General features: G+C 48.9%; 1 protein-coding gene across 1 annotated transcript in view; it reads left to right on the forward strand.

Annotated features, from left to right (window-relative positions):
* Positions 1–12038, forward strand: part of LOC137379128 (glutamate decarboxylase 1-like) — a 73546-nt gene extending 61508 nt beyond the window's left edge. The window contains exon 15 of the mRNA XM_068049846.1: positions 11865–12038. Within this exon, the coding sequence (XP_067905947.1) occupies positions 11865–12038 (174 nt within the window). The remainder of the gene's footprint in view (positions 1–11864) is intronic.
* The last annotated feature ends 5243 nt before the right edge of the window (positions 12039–17281 follow it).

Here is a 17281-nt window from a genome sequence, read left to right on the forward strand (position 1 = left end):
CCTCCATTCTGTAATGCAGAGTGAGACCCCTGTATATCCCCACTCCCTCCTCCCTTCCGTAATGCGGAGTGAGACCCCGGTATATCCCCACTCCCTCCTCCCTTCCGTAATGCAGAGTGAGTCCCCTGTATATCCCGACTCCCTCCTCTCTTCCAGAATGCAGAGTGAGACCCCTGTATATCCCCACTCCCTCCTCCCTTCCAGAATGCAGAGTGAGACCCGTGTATACCCCCCTCCATTCCGTAATGCAGAGTGAGACCCCTGTATATCCCCACTCCCTCCTTCCTTCCGTCATGCAGAGTGAGTCCCCTGTATATCCCCACTCCCTCCTCCCTTCCAGAATGCAGAGTGAGACCCATGTATATGCCCCCTCCCCCCTCCCTTCCGTAATGCAGAGTGAGACCCCTGTATATCCCCACTCCCTCCTCCCTTCCGTAATACAGAGTGAGTCCCCTGTATATCCCCACTCCCTCCTCCATTCTGTAATGCAGAGTGAGACCCCTGTATATCCCCACTCCCTCCTCCCTTCCGTAATGCGGAGTGAGACCCCGGTATATCCCCACTCCCTCCTCCCTTCCGTAATGCAGAGTGAGTCCCCTGTATATCCCCACTCCCTCCTCCCTTCCGTAATGCAGAGTGAGACCCGTGTATACCCCCCTCCCCCCTCCCTTCCGTAATGCAGAGTGAGACCCCTGTACATCCCCACTCCCTCCTCCCTTCCGTAATGCAGAGTGAGTTCCCTGTATAACCCCACTCCCTCCTCCCTTCCAGAATGCAGAGTGAGACCCGTGTATACTCCCCTCCCCCCTCCCTTCCGTAATGCAGAGTGAGACCCCTGTATATCCCCACTCCCTCCTCCCTTCCGTAATGCAGAGTGAGACCTCTGTATACCCCAACTCCCTCCTCCCTTCCGTAATGCAGAGTGAGACCCATGTATATCCCCTCTCCCTCCTCCCTTCCGTAATGCAGAGTGAGTCCCCAGTATATCCCCCCTCCCTCCTCCCTTCCGTAATGCAGAGTGAGTCCCCTGTATATCCCCACTCCTTCCTCCCTTCCAGAATGCAGAGTGAGACCCGTGTATACCCCCCTCCCCCCTCCCTTCCGTAATACAGAGTGAGTCCCCTGTATATCCCCACTCCCTCCTCCATTCTGTAATGCAGAGTGAGACCCCTGTATATCCCCACTCCCTCCTTCCTTCCGTCATGCAGAGTGAGTCCCCTGTATATCCCCACTCCCTCCTCCCTTCCAGAATGCAGAGTGAGACCCATGTATATGCCCCCTCCCCCCTCCCTTCCGTAATGCAGAGTGAGACCCCTGTATATCCCCACTCCCTCCTCCCTTCCGTAATACAGAGTGAGTCCCCTGTATATCCCCACTCCCTCCTCCATTCTGTAATGCAGAGTGAGACCCCTGTATATCCCCACTCCCTCCTCCCTTCCGTAATGCGGAGTGAGACCCCGGTATATCCCCACTCCCTCCTCCCTTCCGTAATGCAGAGTGAGTCCCCTGTATATCCCCACTCCCTCCTCCCTTCCGTAATGCAGAGTGAGTCCCCTGTATATCCCCACTCCCTCCTCCCTTCCGTAATGCAGAGTGAGACCCCTGTACATCCCCACTCCCTCCTCCCTTCCCTAATGCAGAGTGAGTTCCCTGTATAACCCCACTCCCTCCTCCCTTCCAGAATGCAGAGTGAGACCCGTGTATACTCCCCTCCCCCCTCCCTTCCGTAATGCAGAGTGAGACCCCTGTATATCCCCACTCCCTCCTCCCTTCCGTAATGCAGAGTGAGACCTCTGTATACCCCAACTCCCTCCTCCCTTCCGTAATGCAGAGTGAGACCCATGTATATCCCCTCTCCCTCCTCCCTTCCGTAATGCAGAGTGAGACCCCTGTATATCCCCTCTCCCTCCTCCCTTCCAGAATGCAGAGTTAGACCTGTGTATCCCCACTCCCTCCTCCCTTCCGTAATGCAGAGTTAGACCTGTGTATCCCCTCTCCCTCCTCACTTCCGTAATGCAGAGTGAGACCCCTGTATATCCCCACTCCCTCCTCCCTTCCATAATGCAGTGAGACCCCTGTATATCCCCTCTCCCTCCTCCCTTCCGTAATGCAGAGTGAGACCCCTGTATATCCCCTCTCCCTCCTCCCTTCCGTAATGCAGAGTGAGTCCCCTGTATATCCCCACTCCCTCCTCCCTTCCAGAAAGCAGAGTGAGACCCGTGTATACCCCCCTCCCCCCTCCATTCCGTAATGCAGAGTGAGACCCCTGTATATCCCCACTCCCTCCTCCCTTCCGTAATGCAGAGTGAGACCCGTGTATATCCCCCCTCCCCCCTCCCTTCCGTAATGCAGAGTGAGACCCCTGTATATCCCCACTCCCTCCTCCCTTCCGTAATGCAGAGTGAGTCCCCTGTATATCCCCACTCCCTCCTCCCTTCCGTACTGCAGAGTGAGACCCCTGTATATCCCCACTCCCTCCTCCCTTCCGTAATGCAGAGTGAGACCCCTGTATATCCCCACTCCCTCCTCCCTTCCGTAATGCAGAGTGAGACCCCTGTACATCCCCACTCCCTCCTCCCTTCCAGAATGCAGAGTGAGACCCGTGTATACCCCCCTCCCCCCTCCCTTCCGTAATGCAGAGTGAGTCCCCTGTATATCCCCACTCCCTCCTCCCTTCCAGAATGCAGAGTGAGACCCCTGTATATCCCGACCCCCTCCTCTCTTCCAGAATGCAGAGTGACCCCTGTATATCCCGTCTCCCTCCTCTCTTCCAGAATGCAGAGTGAGAACCGTGTATATCCCCCCTCCCTTAAGTAATGCAGAGTGAGACCCCTGTAAAGCCCCGCTCCCTCCTCCCTTCCGTAATGCAGAGTGAGACCCCTGTATATCCCCACTCCCTCCTCTCTTCCAGAATGCAGAATGAGACCCCTGTATATCCCCACTCCCTCCTCTCTTCCAGAATGCAGAGTAAGACCCCTGTATATCCCCACTCCCTCCTCCCTTCCAGAATGCAGTGTGAGTCCCCTGTATATCCCCACTCCCAACTCCCTTCCAGAATGCAGAGTGAGACCCCTGTATATCCCCTCTCCCTCCTCGCTTCCGTAATGCAGAGTGAGACCCCTGTATATCCCCTCTCCCTCCTCGCTTCCGTAATGCAGAGTGAGACTCCTGTATATCCCCACTCCCTCCTCCCTTCCAGAATGCAGAGTGAGACCCCTGTATATCCCCACTCCATCCTCCCTTCCGTAATGCAGAGTTAGACCTGTGTATCCCCACTCCCTCCTCCCTTCCGTAATGCAGAGTGAGTCCCCTGTATATCCCCTCTCCCTCCTCCCTTCCGTAATGCAGAGTAAGTCCCCTGTATATCCCCGCTCCCTCCTCCCTTCCAGAATGCAGAGTGAGACCTGTGTATCCCCACTCCCTCCTCCCTTCCGTAATGCAGAGTGAGTCCCCTGTGTATCCCCACTCCCTCCTCCCTTCCGTAATGCAGAGTGAGTCCCCTGTATATCCCCTCTCCCTCCTCCCTTCCGTAATGCAGAGTGAGTCCCCTGTATATCCCCTCTCCCTCCTCCCTTCCGTAATGCAGAGTGAGACCCCTGTATATCCCCACTCCCTCCTCCCTTCCGGAATGCAGAGTGCGTCCCCTGTATATCCCCACTCCCTCCTCCCTTCCAGAATGCAGAGTGAGTCCCCTGTATATCCCCACTCCCTGCTCCCTTCCGTAATGCAGAGTGAGACCCCTGTATATCCCCAGTCCCTCCTCCCTTCCAGAATGCAGTGAGTCCCCTGTATATCCCCACACCCTGCTCCCTTCCGTAATGCAGAGTGAGACCCCTGTATATCCCCACTCCCTCCTCCCTTCCGTAATGCAGAGTGAGACCCCTGTATATCCCCTCTCCCTCCTCCCTTCCGTAATGCAGAGTGAGACCCCTGTATATCCCCTCTCCCTCCTCCCTTCCGTAATGCAGAGTGAGACCCCTGTATATCCCCTCTCCCTCCTCCCTTCCAGAATGCAGAGTTAGACCTGTGTATCCCCACTCCCTCCTCCCTTCCGTAATGCAGAGTTAGACCTGTGTATCCCCTCTCCCTCCTCCCTTCCGTAATGCAGTGAGACCCCTGTATAACCCCACTCCCTCCTCCCTTCCGTAATGCAGTGAGACCCCTGTATATCCCCTCTCCCTCCTCCCTTCCGTAATGCAGAGTGAGACCCCTGTATATCCCCTCTCCCTCCTCCCTTCCGTAATGCAGAGTGAGTCCCCTGTATATCCCCACTCCCTCCTCCCTTCCAGAAAGCAGAGTGAGACCCGTGTATACCCCCCTCCCCCCTCCATTCCGTAATGCAGAGTGAGACCCCTGTATATCCCCACTCCCTCCTCCCTTCCGTAATGCAGAGTGAGACCCCTGTATATCCCCACTCCCTCCTCCCTTCCGTAATGCAGAGTGAGACCCCTGTATATCCCCACTCCCTCCTCCCTTCCGTAATGCAGTGAGACCCCTGTATATCCCCTCTCCCTCCTCCCTTCCGTAATGCAGAGTGAGACCCCTGTATATCCCCTCTCCCTCCTCCCTTCCGTAATGCAGAGTGAGTCCCCTGTATATCCCCACTCCCTCCTCCCTTCCAGAAAGCAGAGTGAGACCCGTGTATACCCCCCTCCCCCCTCCATTCCGTAATGCAGAGTGAGACCCCTGTATATCCCCACTCCCTCCTCCCTTCCAGAATGCAGAGTGAGACCCGTGTATATCCCCCCTCCCCCCTCCCTTCCGTAATGCAGAGTGAGACCCCTGTATATCCCCACTCCCTCCTCCCTTCCGTAATGCATTGTGAGTCCCCTGTATATCCCCACTCCCTCCTCCCTTCCGTACTGCAGAGTGAGACCCCTGTATATCCCCACTCCCCCCTCCCTTCCGTAATGCAGAGTGAGTCCCCTGTATATCCCCACTCCCTCCTCCCTTCCGTAATGCAGAGTGAGACCCCTGTATATCCCCACTCCCTCCTCCCTTCCAGAATGCAGAGTGAGACCCGTGTATACCCCCCTCCCCCCTCCCTTCCGTAATGCAGAGTGAGTCCCCTGTATATCCCCACTCCCTCCTCCCTTCCAGAATGCAGAGTGAGACCCCTGTATATCCCGACCCCCTCCTCTCTTCCAGAATGCAGAGTGACCCCTGTATATCCCGTCTCCCTCCTCTCTTCCAGAATGCAGAGTGAGACCCGTGTATATCCCCCCTCCCTTAAGTAATGCAGAGTGAGACCCCTGTAAAGCCCCGCTCCCTCCTCCCTTCCGTAATGCAGAGTGAGACCCCTGTATATCCCCACTCCCTCCTCTCTTCCAGAATGCAGAGTGAGACCCCTGTATATCCCCACTTCCTCCTCTCTTCCAGAATGCAGAGTGAGACCCCTGTATATCCCCACTCCCTCCTCCCTTCTATAATGCAGAGTGAGACCCCTGTATATCCCCATTCCCTCCTCCCTTCTATAATGCAGAGTGAGACCCCTGTATATCCCCTCTCCCTCCTCCCTTCCGTAATGCAGAGTGAGTCCCCTGTATATCCCCACTCCCTCCACCCTTCCAGAATGCAGAGTGAGACCCCTGTATATCCCAACTCCCTCCTCCCTTCTATAATGCAGAGTGAGACCCCTGGATATCCCGACTCCCTCCTCTCTTCCAGAATGCAGAGTGAGACCCCTGTATATCCCCACTCCCTCCTCCCTTCCAGAATGCAGAGTGAGACCCGTGTATACCCCCCTCCATTCCGTAATGCAGAGTGAGACCCCTGTATATCCCCACTCCCTCCTTCCTTCCGTCATTCAGAGTGAGTCCCCTGTATATCCCCACTCCCTCCTCCCTTCCAGAATGCAGAGTGAGACCCATGTATATGCCCCCTCCCCCCTCCCTTCCGTAATGCAGAGTGAGACCCCTGTATATCCCCACTCCCTCCTCCCTTCCGTAATACAGAGTGAGTCCCCTGTATATCCCCACTCCCTCCTCCATTCTGTAATGCAGAGTGAGACCCCTGTATATCCCCACTCCCTCCTCCCTTCCGTAATGCGGAGTGAGACCCCGGTATATCCCCACTCCCTCCTCCCTTCCGTAATGCAGAGTGAGTCCCCTGTATATCCCCACTCCCTCCTCCCTTCCGTAATGCAGAGTGAGACCCGTGTATACCCCCCTCCCCCCTCCCTTCCGTAATGCAGAGTGAGACCCCTGTACATCCCCACTCCCTCCTCCCTTCCGTAATGCAGAGTGAGACCTCTGTATACCCCAACTCCCTCCTCCCTTCCGTAATGCAGAGTGAGACCCATGTATATCCCCTCTCCCTCCTCCCTTCCGTAATGCAGAGTGAGACCCCTGTATATCCCCACTCCCTCCTCCCTTCCGTAATGCAGAGTGAGACCTCTGTATACCCCAACTCCCTCCTCCCTTCCGTAATGCAGAGTGAGTCCCCAGTATATCCCCCCTCCCTCCTTCCTTCCGTAATGCAGAGTGAGTCCCCTGTATATCCCCACTCCTTCCTCCCTTCCAGAATGCAGAGTGAGACCCGTGTATACCCCCCTCCCCCCTCCCTTCCGTAATACAGAGTGAGTCCCCTGTATATCCCCACTCCCTCCTCCATTCTGTAATGCAGAGTGAGACCCCTGTATATCCCCACTCCCTCCTTCCTTCCGTCATGCAGAGTGAGTCCCCTGTATATCCCCACTCCCTCCTCCCTTCCAGAATGCAGAGTGAGACCCATGTATATGCCCCCTCCCCCCTCCCTTCCGTAATGCAGAGTGAGACCCCTGTATATCCCCACTCCCTCCTCCCTTCCGTAATACAGAGTGAGTCCCCTGTATATCCCCACTCCTTCCTCCCTTCCAGAATGCAGAGTGAGACCCGTGTATACCCCCCTCCCCCCTCCCTTCCGTAATACAGAGTGAGTCCCCTGTATATCCCCACTCCCTCCTCCATTCTGTAATGCAGAGTGAGACCCCTGTATATCCCCACTCCCTCCTTCCTTCCGTCATGCAGAGTGAGTCCCCTGTATTTCCCCACTCCCCCCTCCCTTCCATAATGCAGAGTGCGACCCCTGTATATCCCCACTCCCTCCTCCCTTCTGTAATGTAGAGTGAGACCCCTGTACATCCCCACTCCCTCCTCCCTTCCGTAATGCAGAGTGAGTTCCCTGTATAACCCCACTCCCTCCTCCCTTCCAGAATGCAGAGTGAGACCCGTGTATACTCCCCTCCCCCCTCCCTTCCGTAATGCAGAGTGAGACCCCTGTATATCCCCACTCCCTCCTCCCTTCCGTAATGCAGAGTGAGACCTCTGTATACCCCAACTCCCTCCTCCCTTCCGTAATGCAGAGTGAGACCCATGTATATCCCCTCTCCCTCCTCCCTTCCGTAATGCAGAGTGAGTCCCCAGTATATCCCCCCTCCCTCCTCCCTTCCGTAATGCAGAGTGAGTCCCCTGTATATCCCCACTCCTTCCTCCCTTCCAGAATGCAGAGTGAGACCCGTGTATACCCCCCTCCCCCCTCCCTTCCGTAATGCAGAGTGAGACCCCTGTATATCACCACTCCCCCCTCCCTTCCGTAATGCAGAGTGAGTCCCCTGTATATCCCCACTCCCTCCTCCCTTCTGTAATGCAGAGTGAGACCTCTGTATATCCCCACTCCCTCCTCCCTTCCGTAATGCAGAGTGAGACCCCTGTATATCCCCACTCCCTCCTCCCTTCCGTAATGCAGAGTGAGACCCCTGTATATCCCCCGCCTCTCCCCCCTCCCTTCCGTAATGCAGAGTGAGTCCCCTGTATTTCCCCACTCCCTCCTCCCTTCTGTAATGCAGAGTGAGACCTCTGTATATCCCCACTCCCTCCTCCCTTCCGTAATGCAGAGTGAGACCCCTGTATATCCCCACTCCCTCCTCCCTTCCGTAATGCAGAGTGAGACCCCTGTATATCCCCCGCCTCTCCCCCCTCCCTTCCGTAATGCAGAGTGAGTCCCCTGTATTTCCCCACTCCCCCCTCCCTTCCATAATGCAGAGTGCGACCCCTGTCTATCCCCACTCCCTCCTCCCTTCCGTAATGCAGAGTGAGACCTCTGTATATCCCCACTCCCTCCTCCCGTCTGTAATGTAGAGTGAGACCCCTGTATATCCCCACTCCCTCCTCCCTTCCGTAATGCAGAGTGAGACCCCTGTATATCCCCACTCCCTCCTCCCGTCTGTAATGTAGAGTGAGACCCCTGTGTATCCCCACTCCCTCCTCCCGTCTGTAATGTAGAGTGAGACCCCTGTATATCCCCACTCCCTCCTCCCTTCCGTAATGCAGAGTGAGACCCCTGTATATCCCCACTCCCTCCTCCCTTCCGTAATGCAGAGTGAGGACCCGCCGGCTCTTCAGATCGTGAACGGGACGGCACGTGACAGCTGCCTGGTCGACGAAAAATCTGGCTGTGTAGATGGAGAGGTGGCGGGCTATGTAATCAGCATAGGTAAGTAATTATTACCATATGCTAACTGCGGTGCCGCTGCCATGCGGCAGGGGGCCACACGGAGGTTCCACCGCCGTCGGTAAAATTCGGTTGGCCCATCTCGACGTCGCTGGTCGAGGCTGGCCTCTCCCTGTAGCATTTTCCCAGCCCCTGCGCCGCGACCCGCTGTGTTAAGGGGCCGGTAAAATTCAGCCCATTATCTTAAAGAAGGAAATTGAGCCAGAGGTGGAGAGGATTAGGGAGGGAATTCCAGAGCTTAGGGTCCTAATGTCCTTTGGGGAAGGAGATCTGCCTTCTTTATCTGGTCTGGCCTACATGTGACTCCAGACCCACAGCAATGTGGTTGACTCTTAACTGCCCTCTGAAATGGCCTAGCAAGCCACTCAGTTTAAGGTAATTAGGGATGGGCAACAAATGCTGGCCTTGCCAGTGACGCCCACGTCCCATGATAGAATAAGAAGGCAGCAGCTTTCACTTAAAATCATGGACACTCAAGAGGCAAGAATTAGATGAGTGCAGATATCTCAGAGGGTTGTGGGTCTGGAGGAGATTACAGAGATAGGGAGGGGCGGGTATGTGGAGGGATTTGAAAACAGGAATGAGAATTTTAACATCAAGGTGTTGCTTGACCGAAAGTCAATGCTGAGCCCAAGGGGTGATAGGTGAACAGGACTTGGTGCAAGTAAGGACGCAGGCAGCAGAGTTTAGGATGACCTCAAGTTTACGGAGGGTAGAATGTGGGAGGCTGGGGAGGAGTGCTTTGGAATAGTCAAGTCTAGAGGTAACAAAGGCATGAATGAGGGTTTCAGCAGCCAATGAACTGAGGTAGGGATGAAGTCAGGCAATGTTACGGAGGTGGAAATAGGTGGCCTTTGTGATGGCATGAATATGTGGTTGGAAGCTCTTCTTGGAGTCAAATGTGACATAAAGGCAGTGAACAACCTTAAGTGCTAAGTATCCCAGCATGCTTTTCCAAGAAATCTTCAGTTAGATCTGGCAGACATCAATCTCCCACAATTAACAGACTGCAAGAAATTTGAATCGCAAGATAAGGTGAGTTTTATAGGAACACAAGGAGTTTCAAATCTTGAGGCAGAGAAAGGAGAGAGTCCTGCAGTCAACTCTTATCCAAGTAAGATCAGGTAACATCATTTCTGTTGTATTAAACACTTTAGCCTGTTGAAGTTGTGGGCCTGTCTTGAGGGTGACAATTGTGCTTTGCTAGTAAGTTAGTTTGTTAACACTGAGACTGCTGTGTGTTCTGTTAAATTAATAAAATATACTCACCACATGTCATCAATTTTCTTCTGAATCTCTTACAAGAGTGACTATTTAAGAGAGTTGGGGAATTGTACCCCAATATCAAGCTCTACCTCCAGTTGAGGAAAGATTGTGAAGAAAGTCAGAGAAAATTTGGAGTGAAAAGTATAGTACGCTACTCCCAAAATGATTAATGTTCTATGATTTAGTAATGCATTTTTACATTTGCTGATCGCTATTTTTAAACATTATTTATAAACTTCAATATCTAATTTTCTTACTAAATAGAGTAGATCTGTTTTAAACACAATTAAACGCTTTTTGTGAGAGCTTTTCTCACCAATCCGAATAGCGTGTTTTCTCTCAAAAAACACAAGTTCTGTTGGGCTAGAGTTTACCGTAGCCGGCGAATGGGCAAATATAGACTTTCCTTTACCCAGTTCATTTCTGTGATATTTTGTACTGGAAGTTGCAGTTACGTTCGAGAGTCAAACAGTGTGGTGCCCTCTACGGGGCATCTGAGACCCGTGAGAACCAGGCAAGCAACTGTTCATCCCCTTATAACCTCTCAGATTGAGAAATCATTAATGAGCAATTCAGAGTCTGAACGAGCAAGTTCCATTTAGAATATTTAATTCAACGTAAAATCAGATACAGAAAGCTAAATAAAGAGAGGGAAAGAAAGATGGGATTGAGAGAGATAGATAACGGAGATAAAAAGTTAAAAAAAAATTCTTTAAAACCTCCAACAATTAAAATCTGAAGGAATCGGATTCTACACTTGTAAAGTTAATTTTCAGTGCCACAAAAGTTGTTTGGCAGTAATTAAGAAGATTTCACTGCTAAAAAGGACATGTTGGCATCCTTCCATCAACGAAAGACGATGGACACACAGCAAACAATCCATTTAGTTGGGGTGTTTTCTCTTGGTGCACCTTTGCTGATGACTGTGAAGGTTCTGCCACAAGTGCCACAGGTGAAGCTGCCAAGTGACACTATGAGATGTTGCTTTTGGCATTGGGGCCTGTTGCCAAGCTGCTGTCGCAACTGGTCGTCATGGTAGTGCATACCAGTCCACAGGATGTTTCGCCATTTCCTTTGCATATACTTTTTGTTGGCAATATGAGCAGATATTCCTGCATTTTATTTTCTTTTAACCCACAGGAAAGCACATGGAAACAGTGACTAATTTGTCAGTTAATTGATGTAACAGGCAAAAGAGGGGAACCTTTAAATGGGCTTGGAGAAATTATTAAGTGTAGCCATTTCATCTCTTTCTAAACACATGATTGCAAAACAATAATCATTAATCTGTTGCTGGAATGTTATCAAGTGTGACATTAAAAATAACACATTATGAGAGCAATTTTAACTCTATCCAACATGCATATGGGCATTTAAAATCTCCCAAATTACTTAACTGGCCTGGAGCCACTGAAGGCTGAGAGGTTTGGATTTTTGTCTGCACTACTGAGCAGACAGGGAGGATATGCCCGACTTCCTACTTCCCCCAACACCCCCAAACAAGTCGGGATTCTTTTTAACATCAGCATATTGGATCTCCATAGCATTAGTGAGAGCCAACTGCAAATGTTTGCCCAGAGCCGGGAATGGGAAGTGGCCGTGAGTATCTCTTGCAGGCTAACCCAACTGTAATAGATCGGGGCTAGAAGAGGCCCAAAAATGGTAAAGATTTTTGGGACATTATCTTTTGTTTTCTTTTCCTTTTGGGGCCCGAAGGAGCAGGACAGCTCCTCCAAGCCCCATCAGGAAAGCTTAGGCCACAATGGCTGTGATCTTGCCCCTCCCTGCCCCACCCCCACTCCCGATTACAGGAATTTCCCCACCAGACGGCCAAGCAGCCTCTTCCCTGATGTTGGTATGATTTGGGATTTGAATGAGACCCAAAAATGTAAAATACCCTGGGCCTCATCTTTGGAGCAGTGGAGCTCCCACCACCACTCACCGACCAAAGTCGGTGCTGCAGTTAAAACCGTGGCCCCCGCGCTCTGCTCTTCCAGAGCTGGCTGATTTGGAATTCCCATCACAGGGCAGCAATAATCTCCCTTTTAAATGTCTAATTTTTATTTGGTGTACAAAAAACGTGAACTTTCTTCTTCATCAATATTCAGGTGGCACCAAAGATTAAAGCCCGGATGATGGTGGAAGGATCGTTAATGGTTGGTTACCAACCACAAGGGGACAAGGTGAATTTCTTCCGAATGGTCTTTTCGAATCCAGCTACAAACCCGTCTGATGTCGACTTCCTGATTGAAGAAATTGCAAGACTTGGGCAGGATTTATAAATTCTAAGCAGGCACAAAAATGATCACAGTTTTTAATATTTAGCGAAACTCTTTTGATTACTTCTGGTGTGAAACACTTCACTTCTGGGCAAATTAGTGTAGGTTGAACAAAACTAATCAATTAGTAGGTTGACTGTCTAGAGTGTTTGTTTACAGGCTGAAACAAATTATTATCCATCCTTAATTGCCCTTATCTGAGTGGCTTGCAAGGTCATTTCACAGGGGAGTTAAGAGTTGGGAATCAAATATAGAGCCAGACCGGGTAAGAACAGCAGATTTCCTTCCCCAAAGGATATTATTGAACCTGATGGGGATTTTACAGCAATCTCGTAGTTTAATCATTACTGATTTATTTAATTAAATTTAAATTCCCCAGTTGCCACGATGAGATTTGAACACGTATCCCTGGATTGTTGTAAAAACTAGAAATGGCTGGAAATACTCAGCAGGTCTGGCAGCACCTGTGGAGAGAGAAGCAGAGTTAACACTCTGATGAAGGGTCACTGACCTGAAACGTTAACTCTGCTTCTCTTTCCACAGATGCTGCCAGACCTGCTGAGTATTCCCAGCATTTCTTGTTTTTTATTTCAGATTTTCAGCATCTGCAGTATTTTGCTTTTATCCCTGGATTGTTGGTTCATGTTGCTGGATTGTTAGGCCAGTAACAAACTATTCCCTGTTTGCATGAGCTCTCTGAAGAGCCATTATTTCTTCTTCTTTCGTGTAGTAGCATAAAACAAATCAATTATCATTATCTAAGTCACAGATCGAGGTCATTGCTTCCAGAACACTGCAGTTACATGGTGGGCTTTAATCTTCCATCAATGGAGAAGGTGACAGCATTTACCATGACCAGTTCTGATGGTTGTCCACTGTTTGCAAAGATGATTTGATCCTTCAGGTCGTACTGTGGAGTCTTTGATAAGAAATCCATTCAGTATGTCACGTTTCTTCCAAGTAGAAACATCACTGAAAGGCTTCTGCATTGGGGAAAGAGGTTTATCCTGAATTCCCTCTTGAATTTATTGAATAAGTATTAAGAGATGAGATTAATAAATTAAAGGTGTTTTTTCTGTGTGCTTAAAATCCATAAGTAAAAGTTTATGGTATAATATTTGCACTATTTTATTCCCACTCTTCTTAGTTTGCATCCAGTGATATCCACCATATTTGTCAGAATGAAACCAGATTCACTCTTCACTGATTTAACAACCCAGTGGCAGAAAAATCACAAAAATACAAATTAATGCTAATTAAATCCAGTTTTTACTCTGATAGTGCAGCATCTTTGACATTTATCAAATGAGCTTGTTGTGAAAATTGTCTCAAATCTGGAGGCTGGATCTACAAATTTGCACAAAAATGAATATGGAATGGACAAAGACTGGGCATTGCGCCTCATTCATCCAATAATCTCAATTATCAAATATTTGTGTCAGTAATTAATGAGATGTAACTATATAAAAATAAAAGCCTGGCAGTTTATCAAATCTACTGTTGCGTTTTCTTTAAATGCATAATAAGGACATTATTTTATCATTTGCAAATATTGTACATGGTAGATTGCATATTCACATGCATGGTAAGAATTAACAAGTGCTAAACAGTAATGAATTTATGTGGAAGTCAGTGGTGATTGGGGTTAATATTTACTCGCTGGGAATGTGGTCTGGGGTTCTCTCAACCAAACCATGTTAGCTTCAGCGGAAGTCCCCAAGAAAGAGCATAAATTATTATTTGCATCGTTTCTCTATGGTTTCTGCAACAGTTACAAAACCACAACCCCCTACCCCACTGCCCCAGCAGACATGTTACTCCATTGTGTTGTATCCCCCACAATCTCTCCCTCCCTCCTCTCCACTGATAAAAGGAGGAAAAAAAATTCAAGCGAGGTTTTGCCATTAAATTCTATGGGAACTCTGTGTTAGCTGCATTTCCAGGGTTTTCCTGGTCTGCTCTATCCTCACACTCCTCCCCGCCCCAGAAATATCACAGTCATTATTGTGCAATTGTGCTCATCCTCTTCTGTTTATCCCAGTGCTTTGTTTTTGTTTGGACAAGTTGATATGTAAGCATTTGTTTTACCTGCTTTATTGCTGAGCTCATGAATGAAAGAGGGGCTGTTGCCTGTTGTTGGCAGACGCCCACCAATAAAGACCAGAATCTCAAGAGTTGTTCCAGGCTCAGCCTTAGTAACAGCCTCATTTATTTCTCAGACAGTGGTGTTTTCCATTGCTTCTCAACCACAAGTGGGCAGAGGGGAGGGCGCAGGATAGAGTTGTCAAACATTTGAGTGTGACACAATATCAGTTTGCTGTTGGAGAATCCACAAGTTTGCTCATTTTGGGGATTATTGAGGCAATTATGAGGTTATTTGTTTCCGACTAATAAATTTTAGAGCACATACATATTAATAATGATATACAAGTCAGTTTCTCCTCAGTCTTACAATGTTCCATGATCTGCTATGAAGCTGCAAAATGTCCCGTATATTCTTCATTTATAAAATCTAAGCCTGTTCTTTATGACTGTTTCGTGGGCCTCAAAAGCATCCAAGATACACATACATCAACAATTTGAAGAACCACCGCTGAAGTCATTAATATCAGTGGCCTATCTCTCTGACCAAGCTTTTGGTCACCTGTCTTAATATCTCCTTATGTGGCTCGGTGTTCTACTAAGATAGCGCCTGGGCAGTCAGATCCCTTGGGATCTTCTCACTGTTCACGTCTATCCACAGCCATCTGCTGCCATCCATTGCTCTTTCTCCTGACTAAATCCTCTCTTCTGCTCTTTAAGTTCCCTGATTCTAACAGTAGGTGCATCTTTAGCCCAAACTTCAAGTTAACTGTTAGTTTAAACAGCCTCTGTCTGATAGTACAAACCCCATCCCCCAACCTTACCTTGTGAGCTCTGGTAAAGATCTGGATAAGACTGGATGTGGTTTTTCTCTCAAATCTGGCTTCATTGGACATCGAGATCATGCTTCTGTGCTGGACTACATTAGAAAAATGTAAGACTCTGCTTCTATCGATAATCTGCTGCCATTTTTATTTTGTTTTTCTGATCTGGGAGCTGCGGAAAAGATCTGGAAAAAATCTAGATCTAGATCTTCTTTGAAACTTGGCTTTAAATTTTTGGACCTATCTCAACATCAAGAAATGCTTTTGCTCTTGACTACAGTGGTTATAACGTAAGACCCACCTTGTCTCTGAATTGCTGCTCTGTTGTGATATTTAAAGTAACTTTGATCAGTCTACTGCCCTTCCCTGCCACTGCTGTGATTGAGAGACTTCAATCTCCTGCTGAGCCTGTGACTGGCCATTGGTTATACTGGTTCTTCCACTTCAGCCTGTTCCTGGCCAGAAAGTTACACGCCTGTGCTGAAGTCACTCCTAAGCGACTTACAGTCATCTCAGACTGAACACCTGAGGGCGCAGTAGCTGGAGGGTTTGGGGGATGGAGGTGGCAACCTGGAGGTGGGTAAGCAGCAACCCTTAGTTACTCCCTTCACACACCTGGAGGACAAGATCACAGCTACTTTTGTGCTGATCTTGGGCCCTGCCGGTTGGTACCTTCAACATTAACAACATCGAGGGCTAAGGGAGAAACCCTACAAAATCAGGAGTGGAGTCTCATTAGGCGGTTGGCGTTTCCCTCAAGTTAGCACCTTCTGGCAACTCCTGCAACCGAATAGGCCCCAGATGTGTGGGCTTTCGTCTTTCCTCTGGACACCAGCCTACAAGGTTGAGAATGGGGGTGGGGGGGGTGGGGGGGGGGTGCAGATGCCAGGCAAATCTGGACCTCCTAAAACCATGCCTAGACTACTATGTTATGCATGGCTCGGTGTCAAATTTTGCTTTAAGCACTCTTGAGAAATGCCTTGGGACATTTTGCTACATTAACAGTGCCATATAAATAATGAACCAGTTTAATGGGAAAAAGTGAACTGTTCACATTCCCTTAGAGATGCAGAGCACAGCTGTGACTATTGCACACAATGAGGAGATCCTAGTGAGTGCACAAACCAACAAGGAATCTCACTGGTATTAATTCTATCATTTTATCTACAGCATATTCCACCAGCTTTACTTACTTCCATGCAGATATGTCTTCACTACAGCCTGTTAGGTCCAAAGCTGATTCAGTTCAGCATTCTTTTCAAGCCCCTAAACTGGTTCATTGGAGAATACTGGATAAGTTATCCATCGGCAATGTTCTCTCTAATTGTTTTTTGTTGTGCGTAGACTGTTTGTTGTACTGCACAGTCCCTTTATGATTGCCATTCACACGTGCACCTTAAAGGGAACGTTGGTGTTTTTATTTATTCATTCATGGATCTGCATTTGCTGCCCATCCCTAATTGTTAGGGCCCTACCAAATTAATGGCCGTGAAAAATGCATCACAGACGGTGAAATCTCGGGTTCTCCATGAAATCGGCCATTTTGTGAACTTTGCACGTTTTATTGACTGACACAAGGTTCACCTCACTGATTGGTAGATGAGGGAGGGCTTCCAGTGCTGTTTTGAAAGAATCAGCCACAAGTATTAGCAGGCAGGTGAGAATGCCACAATAAGCAAATCAAAAGCGGCCACAACCATTACTGCAGCACATTGAGTGAAAGAATTTGGAAGCCACATTCTGCATGCTGATGGTTGAATACTGTTTTGTGCAAGTTGTAATGTATCATTGGATCACACATGGTGGGCAACGGTTCAACACCACTTAGTGTCCTAAACTATTGCAGCAGAAAGAGATTATCCGATACACACTGCTGAAAAATAAACACACAAAAAAAACAAGCAACGATTCCATCTCTTTTTAAGAAGTCAACAGAGAGCTCAGAAAATCGTCAGTTGGTTACATTGGAACTTGTGAATGCTTTTGCAAGTGCCAACAAATCATTGGTAAAACTTGCTCACCCAAAGCTGCAGATAATTCATTCAATGAAATGTCCAAAATGGTGGTTGCTTATCAAGTGCAAATAAACTATAACAGTACTAGCTACCCAAGGCTTTTGATACACAATGTGAGCAGATGAAGTCTCAGATTAGCGCATGTGAGTCTTTTGCAATTATTTGTGATGAGTTCAACGATGAACAAGACAACAATGTGCTGCATGTTTTGATTGATTTTGTGTCTGGTAAGGCTGAAGATGTACAGTCAGGAAAGCTAACAACAGAACTCACAGACTGCGTTCACTTAGAAGCTGTTAATTACACCACAGTTTCCCAAGTGATA

Source organism: Heterodontus francisci, chromosome 2, assembly GCF_036365525.1.
Source record: "Heterodontus francisci isolate sHetFra1 chromosome 2, sHetFra1.hap1, whole genome shotgun sequence".
NCBI lineage: Eukaryota > Metazoa > Chordata > Chondrichthyes > Heterodontiformes > Heterodontidae > Heterodontus > Heterodontus francisci.